The 19,431-nt window shown below is 38.3% G+C and overlaps 2 protein-coding genes across 4 annotated transcripts; both read right to left on the bottom strand.

The window, feature by feature from the left end:
* Positions 1-4,485: 4,485 nt before the first annotated feature.
* Positions 4,486-11,287, bottom strand: timm44 (translocase of inner mitochondrial membrane 44 homolog (yeast)). Its single transcript, XM_032571614.1, has 13 exons — positions 11,207-11,287; positions 10,745-10,849; positions 9,925-10,119; positions 9,749-9,829; positions 9,497-9,646; positions 9,204-9,340; positions 8,859-8,944; positions 8,265-8,357; positions 8,010-8,134; positions 7,668-7,718; positions 7,420-7,509; positions 6,133-6,243; positions 4,486-5,328 (listed from the first exon to the last, which is right to left on the bottom strand). Exons 1-13 carry the CDS (start codon positions 11,234-11,236, stop codon positions 5,209-5,211), a joined length of 1,374 nt encoding a protein of 457 aa, XP_032427505.1. The 5' UTR covers positions 11,237-11,287; the 3' UTR covers positions 4,486-5,208.
* A 188-nt stretch (positions 11,288-11,475) lies between these two features.
* hnrnpm (heterogeneous nuclear ribonucleoprotein M) lies at positions 11,476-18,264 on the bottom strand. 3 transcript variants are annotated; one of them, XM_032571611.1, is made up of 16 exons: positions 18,063-18,262; positions 17,262-17,440; positions 15,714-15,766; positions 15,036-15,043; positions 14,847-14,940; positions 14,461-14,757; positions 14,038-14,191; positions 13,898-13,947; positions 13,762-13,819; positions 13,372-13,494; positions 13,248-13,295; positions 13,062-13,127; positions 12,861-12,962; positions 12,190-12,770; positions 12,058-12,109; positions 11,476-11,941 (listed from the first exon to the last, which is right to left on the bottom strand). In XM_032571611.1, exons 1-16 carry the CDS (start codon positions 18,119-18,121, stop codon positions 11,778-11,780), a joined length of 2,088 nt encoding a protein of 695 aa, XP_032427502.1. In that variant the 5' UTR covers positions 18,122-18,262; the 3' UTR covers positions 11,476-11,777. The 3 variants fall into 3 exon arrangements, with proteins under 3 accessions (XP_032427502.1, XP_032427503.1, XP_032427504.1); XM_032571612.1 differs by lacking the exon at positions 12,861-12,962 and having other exon boundaries at positions 18,063-18,264; XM_032571613.1 differs by lacking the exons at positions 15,714-15,766; positions 18,063-18,262 and having other exon boundaries at positions 17,262-17,430.
* Positions 18,265-19,431: the final 1,167 nt, after the last annotated feature.

Genomic DNA, 19,431 nt, shown 5'->3' with positions numbered 1-19,431 from the left:
GCAACAAATAAGTTTCAGTAACAATGGACAAACTCTTGATGCATTTTGGTATGAATTGGGTTCTAGCAAAAAAAAAAAAGAGTAAAGTAACAGCAAGGAATGAAAACAAAATACACACTGTGCACTTCCAAATATTGATCACCATTTTACAAATCAGGTTCCCTTTCTGGAATCCAAATTAGTGGAACTTAATGGTTCCTCTCTCTGAGCTCATTGTTGTTCATATCCCGACTAATAAAACAGCAGTAGCTAGCAAATTATTTTAAATAAACTCTTTATTCTTATTTTGAATCCTGCAAAATGAATATGAATACTTTGATTAAAGTGTCCTTTGATCAAATAATGTTGCAGCAGCCTCATCTGGACATCCTCCTGACCGTACCTCTTTACTGAAGCCTGACTGGCTGCACTTATGTGCATGTTTGCAGTTCCTTCTGTACCTCTGAACTGTCGTGTCGGCACCATGTCCCAGTGCAACAGTGAATCTGGGTCAGATTCATCACCTCGTACATAAACCCTTATCTGGGCTCTTTTTAAAATCAAACACATCAGAGATGTGAGTGTTGCTGCACTCACTTCTACTATCAAGCGAGAACAATGTCACATTGCATTAAATCCACGTAAATTCATCAAACCATCAAACTTTTTTTCTTTTTCCTGACACAGAAGAATTAACTGCTTGCAGCTGTAGCTGTTATGTTGCTGTGGGATACGTAAATGATCAGAGAGAATAAAAATGATGCAGTACATGTAACCTGCGTAGTTTGATCTCAGCAGAAAATCTATTAAAACAGATAATTGGATGGAGGAGGGATTAGAGAAAAGAACAATGCTGGTTAAATCGCCCTAAAGGAGAACTGGTGTCAGGGGAGCTCAAGGACAGAATAGTTAATGGGGCATCAGACAGATGACAGAGAAGGAGGGAAGTGGAGCGGATGCTGGAAAAAGGGATGGCAGGCAGGTGAAAAACACTCAACATCTTGGAAAATGTTATCCTTGCAGCACATACAGCTTAAACTGAGAATACTGGAGAAATTACCACCAAAGTGAGGTAATGTATCTGTGTACTAATTTTTTGGGTTTTTTTAAGATGTAATTTCTAATTTCTCAAAGAAATAGAGAAGAATTTGCATTTCTAAATAGCATTTTGATGTGTCACTCAGTTAGTAAGTTTCATTGGGGCTACTAAGCTAAGAAGCCACAGTGGAATGTCAACACTCACATATCAAGGCAGTGAGTGTTTGTGACACTTCTGTCCTAGTTGTTTGACTTCTTTGACCCAGCACCACTTCCTCAAGTTTCTGTTTACTTCAGAGAAAGACATGGTAGAGTGCTCTTTGTCCAAGACTGTGTCCAACAACATTTCCATTGACTTCGTGTTACAATACTGCAACACACTCCTGAATCCTCATGCATCCAAAGCCTTGCAAAATGTCCACAACTCGTGAACCGTTTTGCTTTTTGTCGTGTTGAGTGTATGTGACACATCAAGCAGTAGATCATCATCATTATGAAGTAGCAAGAAAACTAATCTTTTACTAGTCATCTAACGCCAACTAAATAAAATCCAGTGACCTAAGAGGTCATTTAATTACTAAATACTGTCCAGCTATCTGTAATTTATAAATCTCAGTTCAGATGTAATTTTCTTTAATGTTTACATACTTGGTTATCATTATGTCATAAGATTATAATGTGAAAAGATCAAGCCCCTTCTAGTCCTCCAAGTGGTACTATTTCCTTTTGTAGAAACGCACCGCTCCCAGTCAAAAACAACCTATCAGAGCCAGACCCTCGTGTACATACCACTCACACCTATGCCCTTCCTCTCTGCTGCATTACAGCTAGTTCGCCACAACAAAGGACACTATAAATGCTCAATGTAGTTAGCACAGTCACCGATGACAGAGGCTAAATGGATTTCTTGGAAAGGTAAGTTGTTTCTCTGTCATTAGCACATTTAGCAGTACATACATGCTCCTCCTGGAGGTTACAACGGGGATGAGGGAGAAGTTGTTGTCGTCAAATGAAACCAAAACTGAATTGAATTTCAAAATATTATAGGTAAGTATTATATGTAATGTACACAACCCTGAACACATCATTCCAACCAAGAATTATGCACTACTGATGTACTAAACTATAGCATAAAGTTTAGTACATCATAGTACTGATAAAATGAAAAGAAATATGTGCAAGAATCAAACTTTGTCTTGTCTTGGTCAGTATGTTACCAACCAGTTTAAAGGTCTGAACTGTGCAGAGCAGGCCTTGCTAAATGCCCGTTTAAATAGCAGAAGGAATGTGAGCGTGCATCAAGATGGGACGATGAGCGATGAGTGCTTCAGCTGGAAGCTGCAGCCTCAGCACAGCCCTGCAGGAGTCAGTATTCATCATCCAGGACAGCGCTGGAAACATGGAGGTGCTGGTCTACATGAACAAATGCAGGTACACAGCAGAACTGCAGCCATTTGCTTTTGAACCACCCATCACCTTCAACCTCAAGGTGTATAATCAATTCGTCTGTCCAGAAAAAAACACACATGTCCAAGTTAATGATTAAATGTCAGTCTAGTTCTGCCAAGGTGTCATCATGAGAACATTTACACATTTATCAAAAATGTTAATTAGGAAAACTGCAGTTAAACTCGTTTCAGTTCATTTGATCTGTCACCTACAATCAAAATAACCTTTAAAATCTTATTTTGAAGAAGTGGGATTCTTAATGGTGAAAACTATGCAATTTGTGAATCGAAATTCCCCTAAAATAACACAAGATATCATTCTTTGTTTTACACGTTATTCCAAAAGTATATTTAGTCCAGTGAGAGCTAAAGCACCCTGAAGAAATCCAGTTATCTTCTAGTCAAACAATAAGGACAGGCAAGTCATACATGGCTGAGATGGTTCACCCGCTTGTGAAAAAAAGTACAAAATGTTGTACAGTCTTGAAAATGCATTAATACCCCTAAAACTTGTTTATATAACAGTTAGAAATTGGGATTTCATATGATAGACCATAAAAAGTAAAAAGGTTTCAGGGTTTTCAACATTTTTTCAACTAAAAATTTAAAAAGTGCCACATGCATTTTTATTTGTGAATGAACTTTGGCTACAATGACAGCTACAAGTCTTTTGACGTGACAGACCTAAACAATGAAATTCTTGTCCATTTATTAGTTTTATTTAGACTGTTACTGGGTTATAATCTCAACCAAAATTTTGCACTTTTAGAGTCTTGTTGGTGATTGTCGACCTCCTGAAAAACAATCCTTCTCTAGCAGGTTTTCTTTAAGTATTGCCTTGTATCTGACTCAGTTTCTCTGTCCTTTAAGAGGAAGATCCTCCGCACACCATGACACTCCCACCATGTTTTAGCCCGAGCTGTGGATTTATGAAGCTACTTAAGTTACCTTGGACCTCTAGGCTACTACTGTGATTAATGTTCTCATTACCTTGACTGCCATTTACAAAAGCATATTTGTGCTTTTTTAAATGGCAAGTCATGTTTATAATGACTTTTCTTCAAGCTGAAACGGTATTTTTCATATTGTTATATATATATATATACAGCACAGACCAAAAGTTTGGACACACCTTTCTAATTCAATGGGTTTTCTTTATTTTCATGACTATTTATAAGGCAAGAAATCCCACTTATTAACCTGGCAGGGCTCACCTATGAAGTGAAAACCATTTCAGGTGACTACCTCTTGAAGCTCATCAAGAAAATGCAGAGTGTGTGCAAAGCAGTAATCACAGCAAAAGGTTGCTACTTTGAAGAAACTAGAATATAAGGGGTATTTTCAGTTGTTTTACACTTTTTTGTTTAGTGCATATTTCCACATGTGTTATTCATAGTTTTGATGCCTTCAGTGTGAATCTACAATGTCAATAGTCATGAAAATAAAGGAAACTCATTGAATTAGAAGGTGTGTCCAAACATTTGGTCTGTACTGTATATATATTAATTTTTCAAAAGTTCACAGACAAAAATCTTATGGCTCCATTTTTGGTGTTTTTCACATCCATGAAAGAAGTGTTGGCCTGCTAATTATTCACAGAGCCACATGGCTCTGGTAGATACAGCATCCACATGTCACTCTGAACTAAACACACGTACACTTATAACCTTTAGCAGCACTGAAGGTTGAGGAATATGCTGCTAGAAAGGAACTGCAGCATGGCACAATCTATTGTTGTTGAGACCTTAAGCTGGCAGTATGCTGAGGACATGTCAAACCTAAGATGAATAGATTCTGACCCTACAAATAACCCACCCTCTGAAAAAAAAAAAAAACGGCATCAAAGCATCCTGCTGCAGCTAAGGGGCTTGACATACACCTCACTGCACAAAGGCAGCACCATTTCACTTAAAAAGAAAAGGACATTTTCCTCAAACAAAATATTAGAGCCATAAATAAAATCTCGCTAGATGATGACTTTTAAAAGTTGTTTGCTAAAAAAGAAAAAAAAACAGACCCATTTGAATGTTAGAAGCTCCAAAAATGTGTGTTATTTTGGAAAAAAAATAGTCATTTTATTTTTTCCATAATAAATATAGACTTGCTGACAGCTTAACAATTATATTGCAAAATGTTCATACAAATGAGAATAAGAATAAGGACATCTGAGCTCTGATTGGCTATGGCAACATATGACAACAAATCAGAGGAAGAGAAAAAAAACATGATGGACTGATTGCAGACGAGGGGCAGCCTTAAAGAAACCAACCTGATCTCGATCAGATTGGCAAAAAATACCTGCATTCCCATGGTGTCTTACCAGTCATAATAGAGAAGATGAATCTTAGTTAATAAATTTACTATTCCTTGGAACGGGAAGGAATGTGAGCCATCTTCATGCAACAGAAAATTACTTCAGGTGAATGTTTTTGGTGGTCTGCTGCCCTCTACTGTGAGCCAGAGGAACAATCGCAAACAACTCAGGCATTCAAAGAAAAAAAAACAAAACTGGTTTAACCCAAAGAAACTACAGTAAAAAAAAAAAGAAAAAATGACACAGAGAGGCACCTACAGTGGTTAGTAACACTACGCCACAGTGATTTTGTGCTGAAATGCCCATGCCATATCGGCTGACTCCTATAAGTCTTCCCCTCTCTCTCGTCTCGCCAGGCTGCTCCTGGACCTGTTCGGGTACAAGATGTTCTGTTCCTGGGTTGGTGCGTTTTGTGCATATCAAGGAGTCCTAGAGGATCTGCTCAGTACTTGAGGCGGAGATGTCCAGTAGTCTCCAGGCAGCATATGGATTTAGCTCTTCCTGGTCTCGACACAGAGCCCACACGTACATCATCCTGAGCACTTTATCCTGAAACAAAAAGTAACATATTTTACTATGAAACATCTGCTCCTATAAGTTTCCAGAAAACAAACCTTATTAAAACAGTAAATAAGGAAGAATGTCCATTCACAGGCAGAAGGTTGCTGCTGCCAACCTCCGCACAAACATTTCAGAGTATTTTATGACCATTTAAAAAAATTATGCAAAGAAATTTTCACAATGAACTTCAGAGATCAGCTGTTGAATAATGGAACCTGCAAACATGTCAAATTGGATATGCAAAAATAAAACAACATTTTGAAAGAAAAAGTAAACAAGGCACAAAGTAAGAAAACGTAAGAACACACTAAAAAGTAAAGACAACAAGGATGTATTTGTCCAGATCTGCAAAATACTGAAATGTGCAGTAAAAAGGTTTATTCCATGTGAAAAATATTTTATTTATCCTTTAGGTTTAATATGTAAAATGACTGATTTATTTCAACAGCTATCTTTTTTGAAGATAGTCATTTCACATTTAAACATGTTTATTTGAACAAGTTTGAATGAAGTCTGTTTCTCTCACATACTTGCAGACTCTGGGTTTTTGAATCTAGAGCAGACTGATGCTGATGTTGCCAACTGGATGTTGAGGTTAAAAGGCATGTGGTGTCTCCAGCTTCATTTAAACCCAATATTGTGTTTTGATATTTTTTCACATCAGAAAAATCTGCTTTTTCTGTGAAATTCTTCCGCAATTGGGAAACATTTGATCACATAACAGTTATAGGGGGAAAAAATCCATAACAATGAACTTAGCAGTCAATGTTTCTGTTTGGTTGTTTCACTTACAGGGTCTCCCTCCACCACCTCTCCCTTAGTGTTTCGAATCACCATCACCAACTGAGCCTGGAAAGTTATAATCAGAACTGGACCCTGCTCCATCATCTTTCCCATGGCCAGCTGGAGAAGGACAGGATAAAACTCAAGATGAAGCAAAAAACATAAATTACAGAAGGTTTAAAATAATCCATATCAATGACCAGAGGCCATGGTTGTTCTTTCACTATCAGACCAGAAATGTATTCATAGGTACAGTGAACGGATTTGTGCATCTTCGGCAAATAGATTCAAGTGTTTTATGAACATTTTTTTTTAAATAATTTTAAAAAATCAATATGAACTGGTCAAGATTTAAATATGGAGGCTGCTAGCAAGAAATAAAGATTAAAGAGTAAAAATGAAAAAAAAAAATTCCATTCAGGCCTGGAAAATACTTAAACTAAATTCTATTCATCTTCAGACTGTGTAGTAATCCTGGCAAATACATGATGTCATCCTAGGTTTCTATTTCAACTCAAAATACTTTATTTATCCCTCCCACTAAAAAAGGCATGTAGAGCATACATAAAAATTAATGAGACATAAATACATAAGTAGAAAGAAAGTGCAATATGCATTAGCAAGGTGGAAATGGGAAATGAGGTAAATAAGTCCTTGTGCAACCAAAGTCCTGTGGAATGGGCCAATGTATGTGTATGAGGGCTGAGTGTTTGGGGTGTTAATGTAAATGTATATATCCCTGTTACTGTTATTTGCTCCTGCTGTTACCCTCCTCAAATGGAGGTCATTTAGAAGCAAAGTCTAAAGCCAAATCTTATATGCACAATAAAAAAATCGGAACTAAACTCCCTGAATGAATTTTTGAAGTAAGTAATGGCCAAATTCAGCAATGTTAAGTTTTCTAGAAAACACTAAATAGACATGTAGACAGACATTAATCTATTGCTATGAAGTAATAAACAACACAGATGTTTTATTGGTATCATAAAACCCCCATGGATCTGTTAATATGTTTAGCAGAAGTGATGAATGATCTCATCGGCTATAATCTATATGTTTCTGCATGTATTTACAGTCTTTCTGCAGCCTACAGCCAAGTCTATGGTGGCTAAAAGTCACAAACTGTAACTAAACATTTCCTACAGCATAAATTATCAAAACGGGAATAAACTGAATTTAATCACCACTTGAAGAGTTTATTACAGAATATTTAAACGAACAACCAAGTATGTTTCAGAGTACCGATTACCTGTGACTGAATGTTAATCTGGAAGAATCAGGTCTTGAGGAACTTACGTCTATATTGTCTATATCCAGAATCTTAGAGTGGAATTGAAGTCCCATAGCTTTAGCTTGCTGAATAGGATGAGCTAGCTGGCTGTATGTCTGTAAACCAAGGGACAAAGAAATAGATGATAAACAACATTCTTAAAACACATTTTTGTAGGAGTTGCACATTCTCAGTAGATGTTAGTCCAGTGATTAAGTATTTCCTAATAGTCTTTGGTAACAGCCCCAGAAGACCTCCAACCTGATGTCCTCACCGCTTCATAACACCAGTCCTTCAGGACGTCCAGCTCCCCTCTGATCATCGCCTGTATAACAACAAAACACACAGTGTTTAGACATGTTTGAAGTTCTTTGTTTTCAAAAATCCATACTTTTCCAAGCTCTTTTTACAGATGTTGAATTCAATCTTTCTTTCACTTAAGACATAAATAAAAAATTCAACATTAATTTATTAACTGTCAGGCATTAAATATGGAAAATGAAAAGACTATGGATGGACTAGATGATGAAAGATCGTATTAAACCTCTTTAATACGATCTCCCCCCAAATAAACCTCCTGACAGAAACAACAGAGCTGCGCTTTTGTTCAACATACCTCGAGAATATTTGGGATGATATCTTGTTCACATTGCTTCAGGAAGGAATCCTTATCAAAAGATGGATCCACCTTCAAGATCTCAGTTAAAACCTCTGACATTTCTGTCTTTGAAAACATACCACCTAAACAAAAAGGCACAAAAAAATTGTCTATTAAAAAAATAGTAGAATTGCTACTATTAAATGAAACAATAACAAAAACATTCTGATTAGATCTTTAAGTCCGATATCTGCATCTCCAGACTATTCGTACCTATGATGTCTGTCATCTTGTCAGTGACGGCACGGGAAGCTCTAATGATGACGTTGTCACTCTCATCGTACTTCATTTTCATCTCAAAGAACCCTGTAGACAACAATGGAAAAAAGAGAGGTTGGGAGTTGAGCACAGAAGAGAAACTGCAAAACATTGCAGCACTATAGATTTTAATAATCTCAAGTTTATATACAGAACTCTTGGGTTATGTTCAATGTTAGAAATAAACTCTTTTGGGTGGGAATGTGAGACAAAATGACTGACAAAACACTTGCTTCTGAAAAACTTCAATGCATGACATACAAAAGGACATACTTGCAACTCTTTGTGGTACTGACACCACACAGGATATTTTATCTACAGTCAAATCTGCAGTGGAACTCTGAGTAAAATGTGTTGCATAAATATGGCAACAGTATAACTATTTTGCAAGCTATTCTGGTGATGTTTTGCTAATTATTAGCTCTCTTCCTTGACAAAATATTACTATTTTTGGCATAATAGAAAAGAATTAAGCTGAAAGAACAACAGTTGGGGAAACAATTACAACAGCAGAGACGTAGTGAGATACTTAAGATGATTATTCCTTACTATTAAAGACCACATTGTTGTCCTTGAAGTCTTTCCATTGCTGGTACCATTTTGAGTCTTTGTGCAACACCACACCTGTAGCTTCCCTAAAGAAGACCGAAATGAAAGCTTTAGACCATGCATTCAACTCAAATATCTTTGTGACACATTTTGAGTCAGAGTGGAAAAGGCAATCACCACATCAAATAAATGATAAATAGTAATCTAAGATACAGAGTTACCCATCTTTACTCTGCAAACTGCCAAGCCTGATAAAAACTCCTAAATGAGTGGAACTTCATATTCCTAACTTTAAGGGGTATTCCTCCCTCTTGGTATCAGAGGACTCAATGGGCACTCACGTACTCGTTGGCTTCGAAGACCTTTCCGTCTTCCCCAGGTCCTTTGGACGAGAACTCTGTCCTCTTTCGGAGTCGGGCTGGCGGTCTGTAAGGTCCCGTTTGGCCAAGGTCACCGATCTCCTTTTTCACACTCTCCACGCTCTATAACAAATTCAGGAATAACACCTGTAACACTCACAAGTCTCATTCTCAGTATAACACAAATCATGCTTGATTTATTTAATTTATAGAAAAGTAAACAGAAAGAAATGAACATAAAGTAACATGAGTTAGGCTTGGGCTCAGTTAAGTGCATACCTGAGATATTGCTCTGAACGCACCCGTCTTCCCCAGTATCTCTCCGCTCTTGGAGACCGTTTCTGCAGAAGTCTTTGCTGTTTTTGCTGCTTCTTCCATTCCCTCCTTGATTTTCTTACCAATTTCTGTACGACTGACCTCTTCCAGCCCCTTAACATCCACACAAATAAGTAAACACATTTCAAGAGTCTACAGCAACTCATGTCAGTTAAAACAGAGGCTACAACATGGTTAGAGTCATTTCACATTTACCTCTTTAACGGTCTCAGAAATGGTTCCCAACTTCTTCTTCAGAACCTCCGAGGTCTTCGCCGTTTCTGATTCTATGGTTTTCTTGGAAAAGAAAGTGGAGAGGACGAACAGTCAAAAGACAATAGAGGCCAAGATGACGCAAGCTGGAGTGATTTTGTTTGGGTAGAGATACTAACATATTTCCTCCGAGCTTGTTTCAGTGCATCTGACTCTTCAAGTTTTTTGGCCTCTTCCCGAAACTTCTTGATGTTTTCTTTCATTTCTTTGTTTTTGTTCAGTTCCTGCTTGAGGTTATCCAAAAACTCCCCCAAGAAACCTTTTCTCCCTCCGCCTTTCTCTCCTGACATATACCGCACCTGAAGAAGAGGAGGCTGAGGCACAACAAAATAAATTTAAACTATGTTTAAGGGAATAAAAAAAAAAGAAGAAGAAATAATGCCTTAGAGAAACCATTCATGCCCCTTAAAGTTTTTCACATTTTGTCAAGTTACAACCATAAATAATGAAGTATATTTAAGGGTTTTTATAAGCTTCATCAACAAAACGTAGTGTATACTTCGTAGAGAAAAGAAAATAATTTTTAAATTCTGTTGCAAATAAACTGTGTGTGGCAGCATGTATGTAGTGGCATAATCCAAGTCCCAACCTAAGTCTAACATTCAGAACTTAATGTGTTTTATGCTTTTTTAATTTAGGTTTGGGCTTTGATTACACCAATTCTAAAATCTGGCTGGGATCTTCATTGTGGCTAGACTGTTTAGAGGTATGACATTTCTACTTGAAATGTTTTAAATTATCTCATGTTTATCAACACTGCAAGACATAAAGGCTTCAAAGTGTTTTATTCTGTCTGTACCAATATAACACGTGACTTTCACTTTCTGAAAAACAAAACTTTACGATATTCAAAAGTGCAAGTCGTAATACTCAAAATGCAGTTTGCACATATCAAGTGCAGTTGCTCAGTCCAGAAAACGTCACATGAGGTTCTGGTACCTGTGAGGATCTTGATGGGAGCCCACATATCCTGTAAACATTGGTTCTGTTCGGTAGCAGCAGGTAAGAGGAAGGGAAGGCAACCAAACCTCTTCTTAGACATATCTGAACACAGACATTAAACTTTAGTAGACTGACAAGTCAAAGTAAAGTCATTCATGAACTCGGAAAAATATGGAGAATGTCACCTTTTAAGAAAATGTGACATAATAAAGCAGGGTGTTAGGTATGGCATGCATATGTAGGAACATTTTAATAAATATAATTCCACGTCCAAATGACAAGAGATTCGGTCGATAAGAGCTAACACAGCTAGCTTATGCTACATTGAACGGCTGAGTTAAACCAAGTCATGCCGTCCAAAATCTACTATATATACGAAACTATTCAAATATACAATCCCCCTCTTTTGTCATCATTTTTCTTCAAATCTGGAGCATTAACAGCGTCCCAAACTCTCACCTGGTAACACTGACATAAGGGGGCCGCCATCTTGAATACCGTGCATGCAGTCTTCTTCCGGTGGTGACCTTTCTACGTCAGCAAAGAGGAACAGTCTTCACATATTCCCTTCTGCTCTTAAAAGAAAAAAAATATATATATATATATATATACATACACACATATATCTCTGAACGTCTTGGATTTTACAGTCAGTGCACCGTCATCTGTTCAGTATCAAAATAGTAATCCTTATTCGCCTGTTGTCAATAAACAAAACGAAGGCAAGATATTTTCATACAACTTGATTTATTTAGCAAAACACCTTACAGAACAAAAGCAATGACAGGTGATGCATAACAGAACAAAAAAGAAAAAATTAAAAGTTTGGTCGCTAAAAAGTAGAACACCAGAATAACCTAAAACTAAAAACATCCACTGTTAACGATTTGCTAACTAAAAGTATCAACTAAAATAAAAAAAAACGTTTACCAACATTTACTAAACCAAGTATATTGAAGGACAAATCTGATGACCAAGAATGATTTAGACATTACTGACTAAATCATCCGATGCAACACAGATACATGAATTATGCGTTTCTATCAATCCTAACGTCGATCTCTCTCCCGTTCAGACGATAGCCATTCATGGTTCTGCAGGCGCGCTCAGCAGTTTCAGGGTTGTCAAAACGGACCACGCCACAGCCCTTGGATTTCCCATTCTCCATCTTGATATCAGCATACTGGACCATACCTGCAGTGAGAATGTAGAATATGGTAAAGAAAAAAGTAAAATACAACAGGGACAGGAAAGGATAGCTGAAACCCTGCTAGTTTTTACATTTCCTGAAAAAGAAAAGGTAATCTTACCACATGTATTAAAGGTGTCCTTCAGCATCTTCCAGGTGAAATCAAATGGCAGCTGGAAAACACAATCCATTACAAGTTTAAAACTCAGACACTTTAAACATCCTCTAAATTAAGCCACATCTGGAAACGTACATTTCTGACAAAGATCTGGCATCCCTTCCTCATGTTGGCTCCACCACTTCCAGGCCCGGCAGCTCCGGCTCCTCCGAAGGAATTCCCACCAAATCCTCGGTCCATATCTCCAGACCGATCAAACTGACCACCGACGCCTCCAGATCCCATTCGGTCCATTCCAGAACTCATGCGGTCAAGCCCTCCAGAGGAGAAACGGTCGAGGCCTCCAGCAGACCCCATGCGATCAAAGCTGCTTCCCATTCTATCGAGCCCGGTGTTGCCCATGCGATCCATACCCATGGAGGAGCCAAAGTCCATGCTGCCTCCCATGCGATCCAGGCTAGACGGGCCGAGTCGGTCAAATCCTCCAGGGCCGAGGCGGTCCATGCTTGATGACATGCGGTCCAGGCCTGGTCCGAGCCGGTCCATACTTGGCCCCAGGCGGTCCATCCCAGAGCCCATACGGTCAAAGCCAGATCCCATCCTGTCCAGATCAGACACACGATCCATTCTGTCCATGCCCATTCCTCCCATGCGATCCAAGCTGCCTCCTATGCGGTCCATTCCGGAGTTCATGCGGTCCATGCCGAGGGAATTTCCTGCAGAAATTAACACAAAACAGCAACATTTAATCGTCTCAGCACAAGAAAGCACTATAGGGGCTTTGGAACAATCCAGTAAGTACTAACCCATTCCTCTTTCAAAGGAGTCTCCAAAATTATTGCGAGACATTCCCATTTCATTTCGCCCAAATTCCCTGTCAAAAGCACCACCAATCCCACGGTCCATCTCTGACAATGCAAGAGATGAAACCATTAGAAACATCCGGCAAGACGTGAGGAGTAGCACGCCTGCCTAGGAGTGTTTAGTGAGTCTCAACCCAAACTTACCGTTCATTCTTCCCATGCCTGAAGAACCAAAACGATCCATGTTCATTCCGCCAAAGTTGTCCATTCCTGAAAACATTGATGAAATGGTCTTAATGCCAAATTTGCTGATCATGTTCAAGTGTGGAATATTTAATCTCCTGAGGGTCAAATTTATTGATGCAAATTAAAAAAAAAAAAAAAACTTGCCTCCTCCCATGCGACCGCCCACATTGCCAAATCCCATACCATCCATTCCTGAAGGGGAGAAAAGTGTTTGTAAGAATACAGTTCACTAGACGTACTTAAAATGTCAAAAGAAAGTGTTGGTTACCTCCAGGGCCCATGTTCCCCATGCCACCACCACCACCACCACCTCCACTTCCTCTGTTCAGCATGGTAGCATCAATAGGCTGACCTCCGGGTCCCAGCCCCAAACCAATACCACTCAGTCCACCTGGTTTCAGGGAAAAATTGCAAAGCTTTAAATTCCTGTCTGGACAAAAGTGTATTTTTTCCAAGAACTACACAAGATACAAACTTTAACTCCCAATCGTACTATGTATGAACCGAACTGGGGAAAGCACATAATTTTCCAGCACTGAAATGTTCAACATATATTACTGTTTTTTGCTATTACTTTGGGAAGACCTAATCCACAATAGTTTCAGAATTAGCTTGTATATGGAAATCAAACCTAAAAATATATGTAAAGTATACTTACGGGGAAGAGAGGATCCTCTATCTGGTTGTCCAAAATCTTTAGGGAGGGATTTCTCATCCTGGGAAAAAATGAACATTTAAAATGATGTCCACCTTTGCAACAAAATTGATTTAACAATCAAGGCTTTATGACATACCAGCTTGACATGCATGGTCCTGTTAAATAAGAGCTGCCCATTGAACATAGCTGAGGGATAATTAAGGAAATACACACAAAATGCCAGGAAACCAAGTTGTAAAAATAAAAATGAGGTGCATTGAATATGACAAAGGATACAGACAGCTTGGACTGCTTCAATGGGCATTTCAAACGTCACTGTGCCCATGCCTCTGCTTTTGCCATCCCTGTCCTCCAAAATGTCTGTCCTCAACACGACACCTGCCATGCCGAACACCTCTTTCAGCTTCTTCCAACCCACTTTGTAATCCAGCTGCAACAACAATTGATGAGATCAGTTATAAAACTGACTGTTATCTAGTTCTTTCAGTCTGATTCACCAGCTTTTTATTCTGGTGAGGTTGTAGCAGTAAATAAAAAAAATTAAAAATCCTTGGAAATTTTATTGTAAAGTTTAGGCTTACTTATGAAATTCCCTTCTTCCAGGTATTTGTTGTATTTAGGTTATCCTCTTATTTCTTAATATTCAGATTTAATTTTAAATGTAAATCAAAAACATGTCTAAAACTCTTGAAAACTCACATTGGCCACAAAGACGGTGCTTCCAATCCTGCCAGTCTGAAGACCATGAATGATCTCATTGGGGATGTTGGGGTTGTTCAAAAGGCTGGGAGGAATGCTGACCAGGGGGCCTCCTGGTCCGGGCCCCATACGATCCATCCCTCCCATGCGATCCATGCCCCCCATACGATCCATCCCTCCCATGCGATCCATACCCCCCATGCGATCCATACCCCCCATTCCTCCCATGCCTCCTGGGTGAGCTCCAGCTTGTTGGGACTTGCCAATCTCTCTCTGAGCAATGACGCCATCAGGATCCTAATAGAGAAAAAGTATAAACATCACTCAAGCTTTTGGAACGCAAGATGCATCCAAAATGTGTCACTCCTTTCTTCCCCGCAGCCTACCTCCTTCACTTTAAGAGGCCGCCCGTTGAGGTTGTGCTTGTTGACACTTTCCACTGCTTTCTTCATAAGTTCTTCTGTTCTGAACTCAACAACACTAAACAAGACATTCGAAATCAGAAATGCAGGGTCCTACTTTCCTGTACCACCAGATATACACAGAAGGTAATTATGAAAGAAATGTGTACTTACGCGCAACCCTTTTGATTGAAGTCATCGGAACAGGCAATACAAATACAAAAAAAATAATAATTAGAAATGATAATATTTAACTGGTTATTTAACTGACATGTAGAAAATAGAAATGACATGCACAAGAAAGAGTGAAACACACAAAAGTCTTCACAAAGCCTATGTAAATTAGATTGACAAATATTCCCAAACCAGTCAGTGACCAAGCAGGAATAGTGAAAAATCAGTTTCTCATCTCAAACCATCCAAAGGGAAGAAACTCCACAATACGATAGGTTTCCACTTCATTAGGATATTTTAAAAAGGTGTCTTTTCCAATTATATTTAACAAAAACATCAAACAGCTTTGTAACAACATCTTGCCGAGTAAACCCCTTAAGTCGTAAGGAACAAATCCAGCAACCAAAAGGGAAATTATCATCTTATTCAATCCACAGGATTGGAAGCAAGTAATGCTGATGTCCTGTTTTAAAACCATCAACGGTTCAGGATGGCCTCAAATCAGTGGCACAGACGACACCACCAAAGACACGCCTCCAGCACGTTACCATCTCAAGAACTCCACCAGGTTTCTATTTCTGAACAATTCCCAGCAATATAACTAATGAAACCAAGGCTGACAAACACGTGTTTGTCTAGGTTTAATCATGTATTTTGATTGTATGTATTTGCACTTACCCTCGATTTGCCTTCTGCGTCCATTAAGTGTTCCACGTACGTTACCTCACCCACTACAAATCAGATTCCAGAGACGACACACACCAAGGGGAGAGAAGCCGAGAGAACAATGGGGGTTTAGAGCAGAAACAAGGAGGAAGGCCGATGAACTCTGACTGCTAGAGTCTTGAGCTGTCCCCCAGCACCTCAGCAGCACAATATGGTACAGGTCTACAAAAAACAAGCTTGGATCTTTAAAAAAAAAAAAACATGTAAAAAGACTTCTTTGTCTGTCCTTGTAAGAATTCTCCAGAAACAACAAAAGCAGTAGATTGAAGAGACCAACTGTTGAAATGACCAATAAATAGCCTTCAGATTTGGCTAAAACAGTGAAGACCACCTTCTCCATGTAGTTTACTGACCATACAATTTCAAGTTAGAAAAAACCCCTACAAAACCTCTGCCTATTTCAGGACACACCTAGTGATACTTAGTCAATTGTTGCCATTTTGTCCCTCACCCTAACGCAATGAAACCTTCCCATCAGATCTGCAGCTACAAAAATAACCGTGTCCTTAAAGACAACAAATTCTTGAGCAAAGGATGCTTCTTTAAATACGAACCTGTCCCAATAGTGCTGAGTTGCGAAAAAAATAAATAAATAAATAAATAAAGGAACTAAATTTTAAAAATATCAATTTTCAATTCAATGGCGACCACTGTCAATGTTACAGGTCACATGCCTGTTCACCAAATGGACGTCAGTGACCTAAGCTTTCAAAACAAGGACAGTACAAAAAGAAGCTGCTTTGTTTTGTAGACCTGTACCCCACAGAAATCCCCAGCAAAGAGCTGTGTGTGGCACAACATGGAGATCTGCTGAGAAAACATTTGCTTGTCAAGGTCACACCTAAAAAAGAAAATGCAATTTAACTCAACAGTTGACAGACACGAACACTTGGCCGTCCTTCTCCAAACAGACTCTTCCGTTTATAAACACATTCTTTAACTTAGCAGTTCATTGCATGGCTAAGGGCATTCCGATATCCCATAACTAATCAACTCTTCATGCAAATAGAAGATAATGTAATCTTTGCAGAAATCAAAATTTCTGCACAAAACTATTTATAATTGGACATGTTTCCAACTAGGTTTACATAATTTCAACATATACAGATGGTTAGATACTCCAACTGAAAAGACAATATGAGGCTGATATCCATATTTTTCTGTCACTTGTTAGAGTAAACCTCATTATGCCATTCAAGATCCCAAGCCAAGGGATTTTCACATTAGTCAACTTGCTTTAATAACAACCTCCATCTCACAAACACCTCAGAGGTTACAATAACCTTGATGGCGACTCCATGTTCAATCCAGGTACACAGCACTTGTACAAAATGGCAGCAACTCCTTAGTTTGTGGTGATGTTCCAGAAAAACTCCCAACAATCTGAAGAACCACTCCGACAAGGCCTTCAGAAGTGATGTGGTCAAACATAAAAAAATAACCCTGGATGCAGATGCCTAAAAAACACACACTTAAATGTCTCTTACCAAAAAACCTTACCTTTCTCTTTCATCAGGTCTTTGAGGGCTTGCCATTTCACATCGTAGGGGATGTTACTGACAAACACTCTGTATCTTTTCACGTTGCCATAGGGATCATAGCGACCACCTCCACCTCTCTTAGGGGGTCTCTCCTTCCTGCTTGAACTGGATTCATTCTTGGGTTTCCCATTAATTCCTCTGAAGCAGAAAAGTTAAACAACAGTTACATTTCAAAGCTAATTTTAAGCAACATTTATGGGAAAAAAAACACTATGCAACGATGCAAATTCAACAACTACTTTTAATCATATAATGCATTTTCAGAGAAAAAACAACAACAACACTACTAGCATTCATTTCATCCTCAAAAAAAGTTACTTGGCTGCAAGTCGGCAGGACAAACCTTTGACCACATGGCAAGTGCCCTAAATATCGGCCTAAAATGGCTATAGGACAATAAAACAGACCTGGCGCCACACAGAAAAATACTATTCATCTTCTTTTCCCAAGAAACATGAATTTACATGAATTGATCTACACTATCAAATATCTACGCCAACAGTCTGATTTAAGCACTCGACTTAGTTGGCGCCAGTAAATAGACGGATCCCACGTTAAGCCCTATTTGGTGATTTAAATCAAACGGCAAAGATAAATCGCATGCACCTCTTCGAGTTACGAACCATATCCCATACTAAATTTTTTAAAATATTTTTGAATTTTCTTGGACTGAACATAAATGATAGTATATTAGCTTGTACAGAACCGCTAGGCCTAAGTAGCTAGCTACAACAAAGAAAACGACAATGAATGGACTCACTCCTGCTGCGGCAACTCGATCGTCGCCTCGATGTTGTTTTCTCCCTGCTCACTCGACATTTTGTTGAGCTGATGAAGGTGGTAAAAAACCTAAAATTACTATTGCAAATCAGAAAGGCTGGTATTACCAGATCGACGTAGTGTAATAGCACAGTTTGCTCTTAGCTATTACGAAAATGGCGGAGCAAAAACTGGGGGGCGAGTTTTAAATCTTTCGCAACTGCTTCCGGTGAGCTGGGAGCTGCTACTATCAAACGGGATTTCAAAATAAGAGCACCGCCCAATTTTAACCTAAACCTTTCCAATATAGAATATTTGTTGCAATTGTGTCATTATTTGATTATCGCTATAATTAGATTTTTTTTTAATTAAATGCTTTTTTTAAAATGTAATTTTCAGTCACGCACTGCATGCAAATAAAACTATAATACTTCCAAAAAACATCAAATAGCGCAAAATATAACAAAATTACAATCTTGTAGTTACATCAGTTTTAAGACAATCTGTTTAATCTTTTAGGTAACAGGACCTAATATGTATTTTTAAAAAAAATCATTAAGTGTTTTTTTATATATCAGTAACCATGTATGCTAATCATTAACAAAATATTCTTGTTGAAAAATTATCTGCTTGAAGTTTAACGAGATTTATTATCTAATTTGTGACATTCCGTTTTTTCAGCACTTGTGCAACATAACAGGATTTAACTGGGGTTTGGGCAGAATGTAATATATTGTGTTGTGAAATTGTCAGTTATAATTTGATTCTATTTAAATATGAAGCATCACTTACATCACTACAGGGTCAAGCAGTTACCAGTGCACCATACTGCAATCTGAATTTAGAAATTGTTGAAGGCAACTTGTTAGAGGCATTAGGAAAACATTTTCAACCATGGATTTTGTCAGGCTTTGCTAAAATTCATCAACACAATGCCACGACACGGACACTAAAGTTTAAAAAGAGTGTCTCCAAGACATGAAATGGTATGTCAGAACAACTGTCTTCATCTGCAGATTTCCTGATCAGGCAAGTGAGTGCCTGATCAGGAAACTTGTACTTGTACTTGAATTGTACTGAGTTTTCTCAGTACAATTCATACTGAGAAATTGTATGAATTCCTCAGTATGAACTGTATACTGAGGAATACACCGGACCTAATGAGTGGTCATTAGGTGAGACATCATGCAGTTCATCTGTATATTATCCTAGTATAATCTACATATAGATTAAGAAAACTTATAATATATTCCAAAACGGATTCACTTGAATAAAAAAAAAAGAGTAACTGAGTTCAGAAAGCAGAAAAAGTGACCCCCAAAAAATTGCTAAATTATTGCTCCTCCACACCACAAGGTGGCGACGGTCAA

Source organism: Xiphophorus hellerii, chromosome 9 (assembly GCF_003331165.1).
Source record: "Xiphophorus hellerii strain 12219 chromosome 9, Xiphophorus_hellerii-4.1, whole genome shotgun sequence".
NCBI classification, from domain to species: Eukaryota; Metazoa; Chordata; class Actinopteri; order Cyprinodontiformes; family Poeciliidae; genus Xiphophorus; species Xiphophorus hellerii.
This window is presented reverse-complemented; position numbering and strand designations above follow the sequence as displayed.

Excerpts from the sequence above, each read along its gene's own strand:
- timm44 (XM_032571614.1), bottom strand. The coding sequence starts at position 11,236 with ATGGCGGCCCCCTTATGTCAGTGTTACCAG. Across the intron at positions 10,120-10,744 it reads TCCCATCAAGATCCTCACAG|CCTCCTCTTCTTCAGGTGCG; the intron begins GTACCAGAACCT and ends GTTGTGCCTCAG. Across the intron at positions 5,329-6,132 it reads AGGTGGTGGAGGGAGACCCT|GATAAAGTGCTCAGGATGAT; the intron begins GTAAGTGAAACA and ends TTTTTGTTTCAG.
- hnrnpm (XM_032571611.1), bottom strand. The coding sequence starts at position 18,121 with ATGTCGAGTGAGCAGGGAGAAAACAACATCGAGGCGACGATCGAGTTG. Across the intron at positions 13,495-13,761 it reads TAGAGGATCCTCTCTTCCCC|GTGGACTGAGTGGTATTGGT; the intron begins GTAAGTATACTT and ends CCCTGAAACCAG. Across the intron at positions 12,771-12,860 it reads CTCCTTTGAAAGAGGAATGG|GAAATTCCCTCGGCATGGAC; the intron begins GTTAGTACTTAC and ends TAATTTCTGCAG.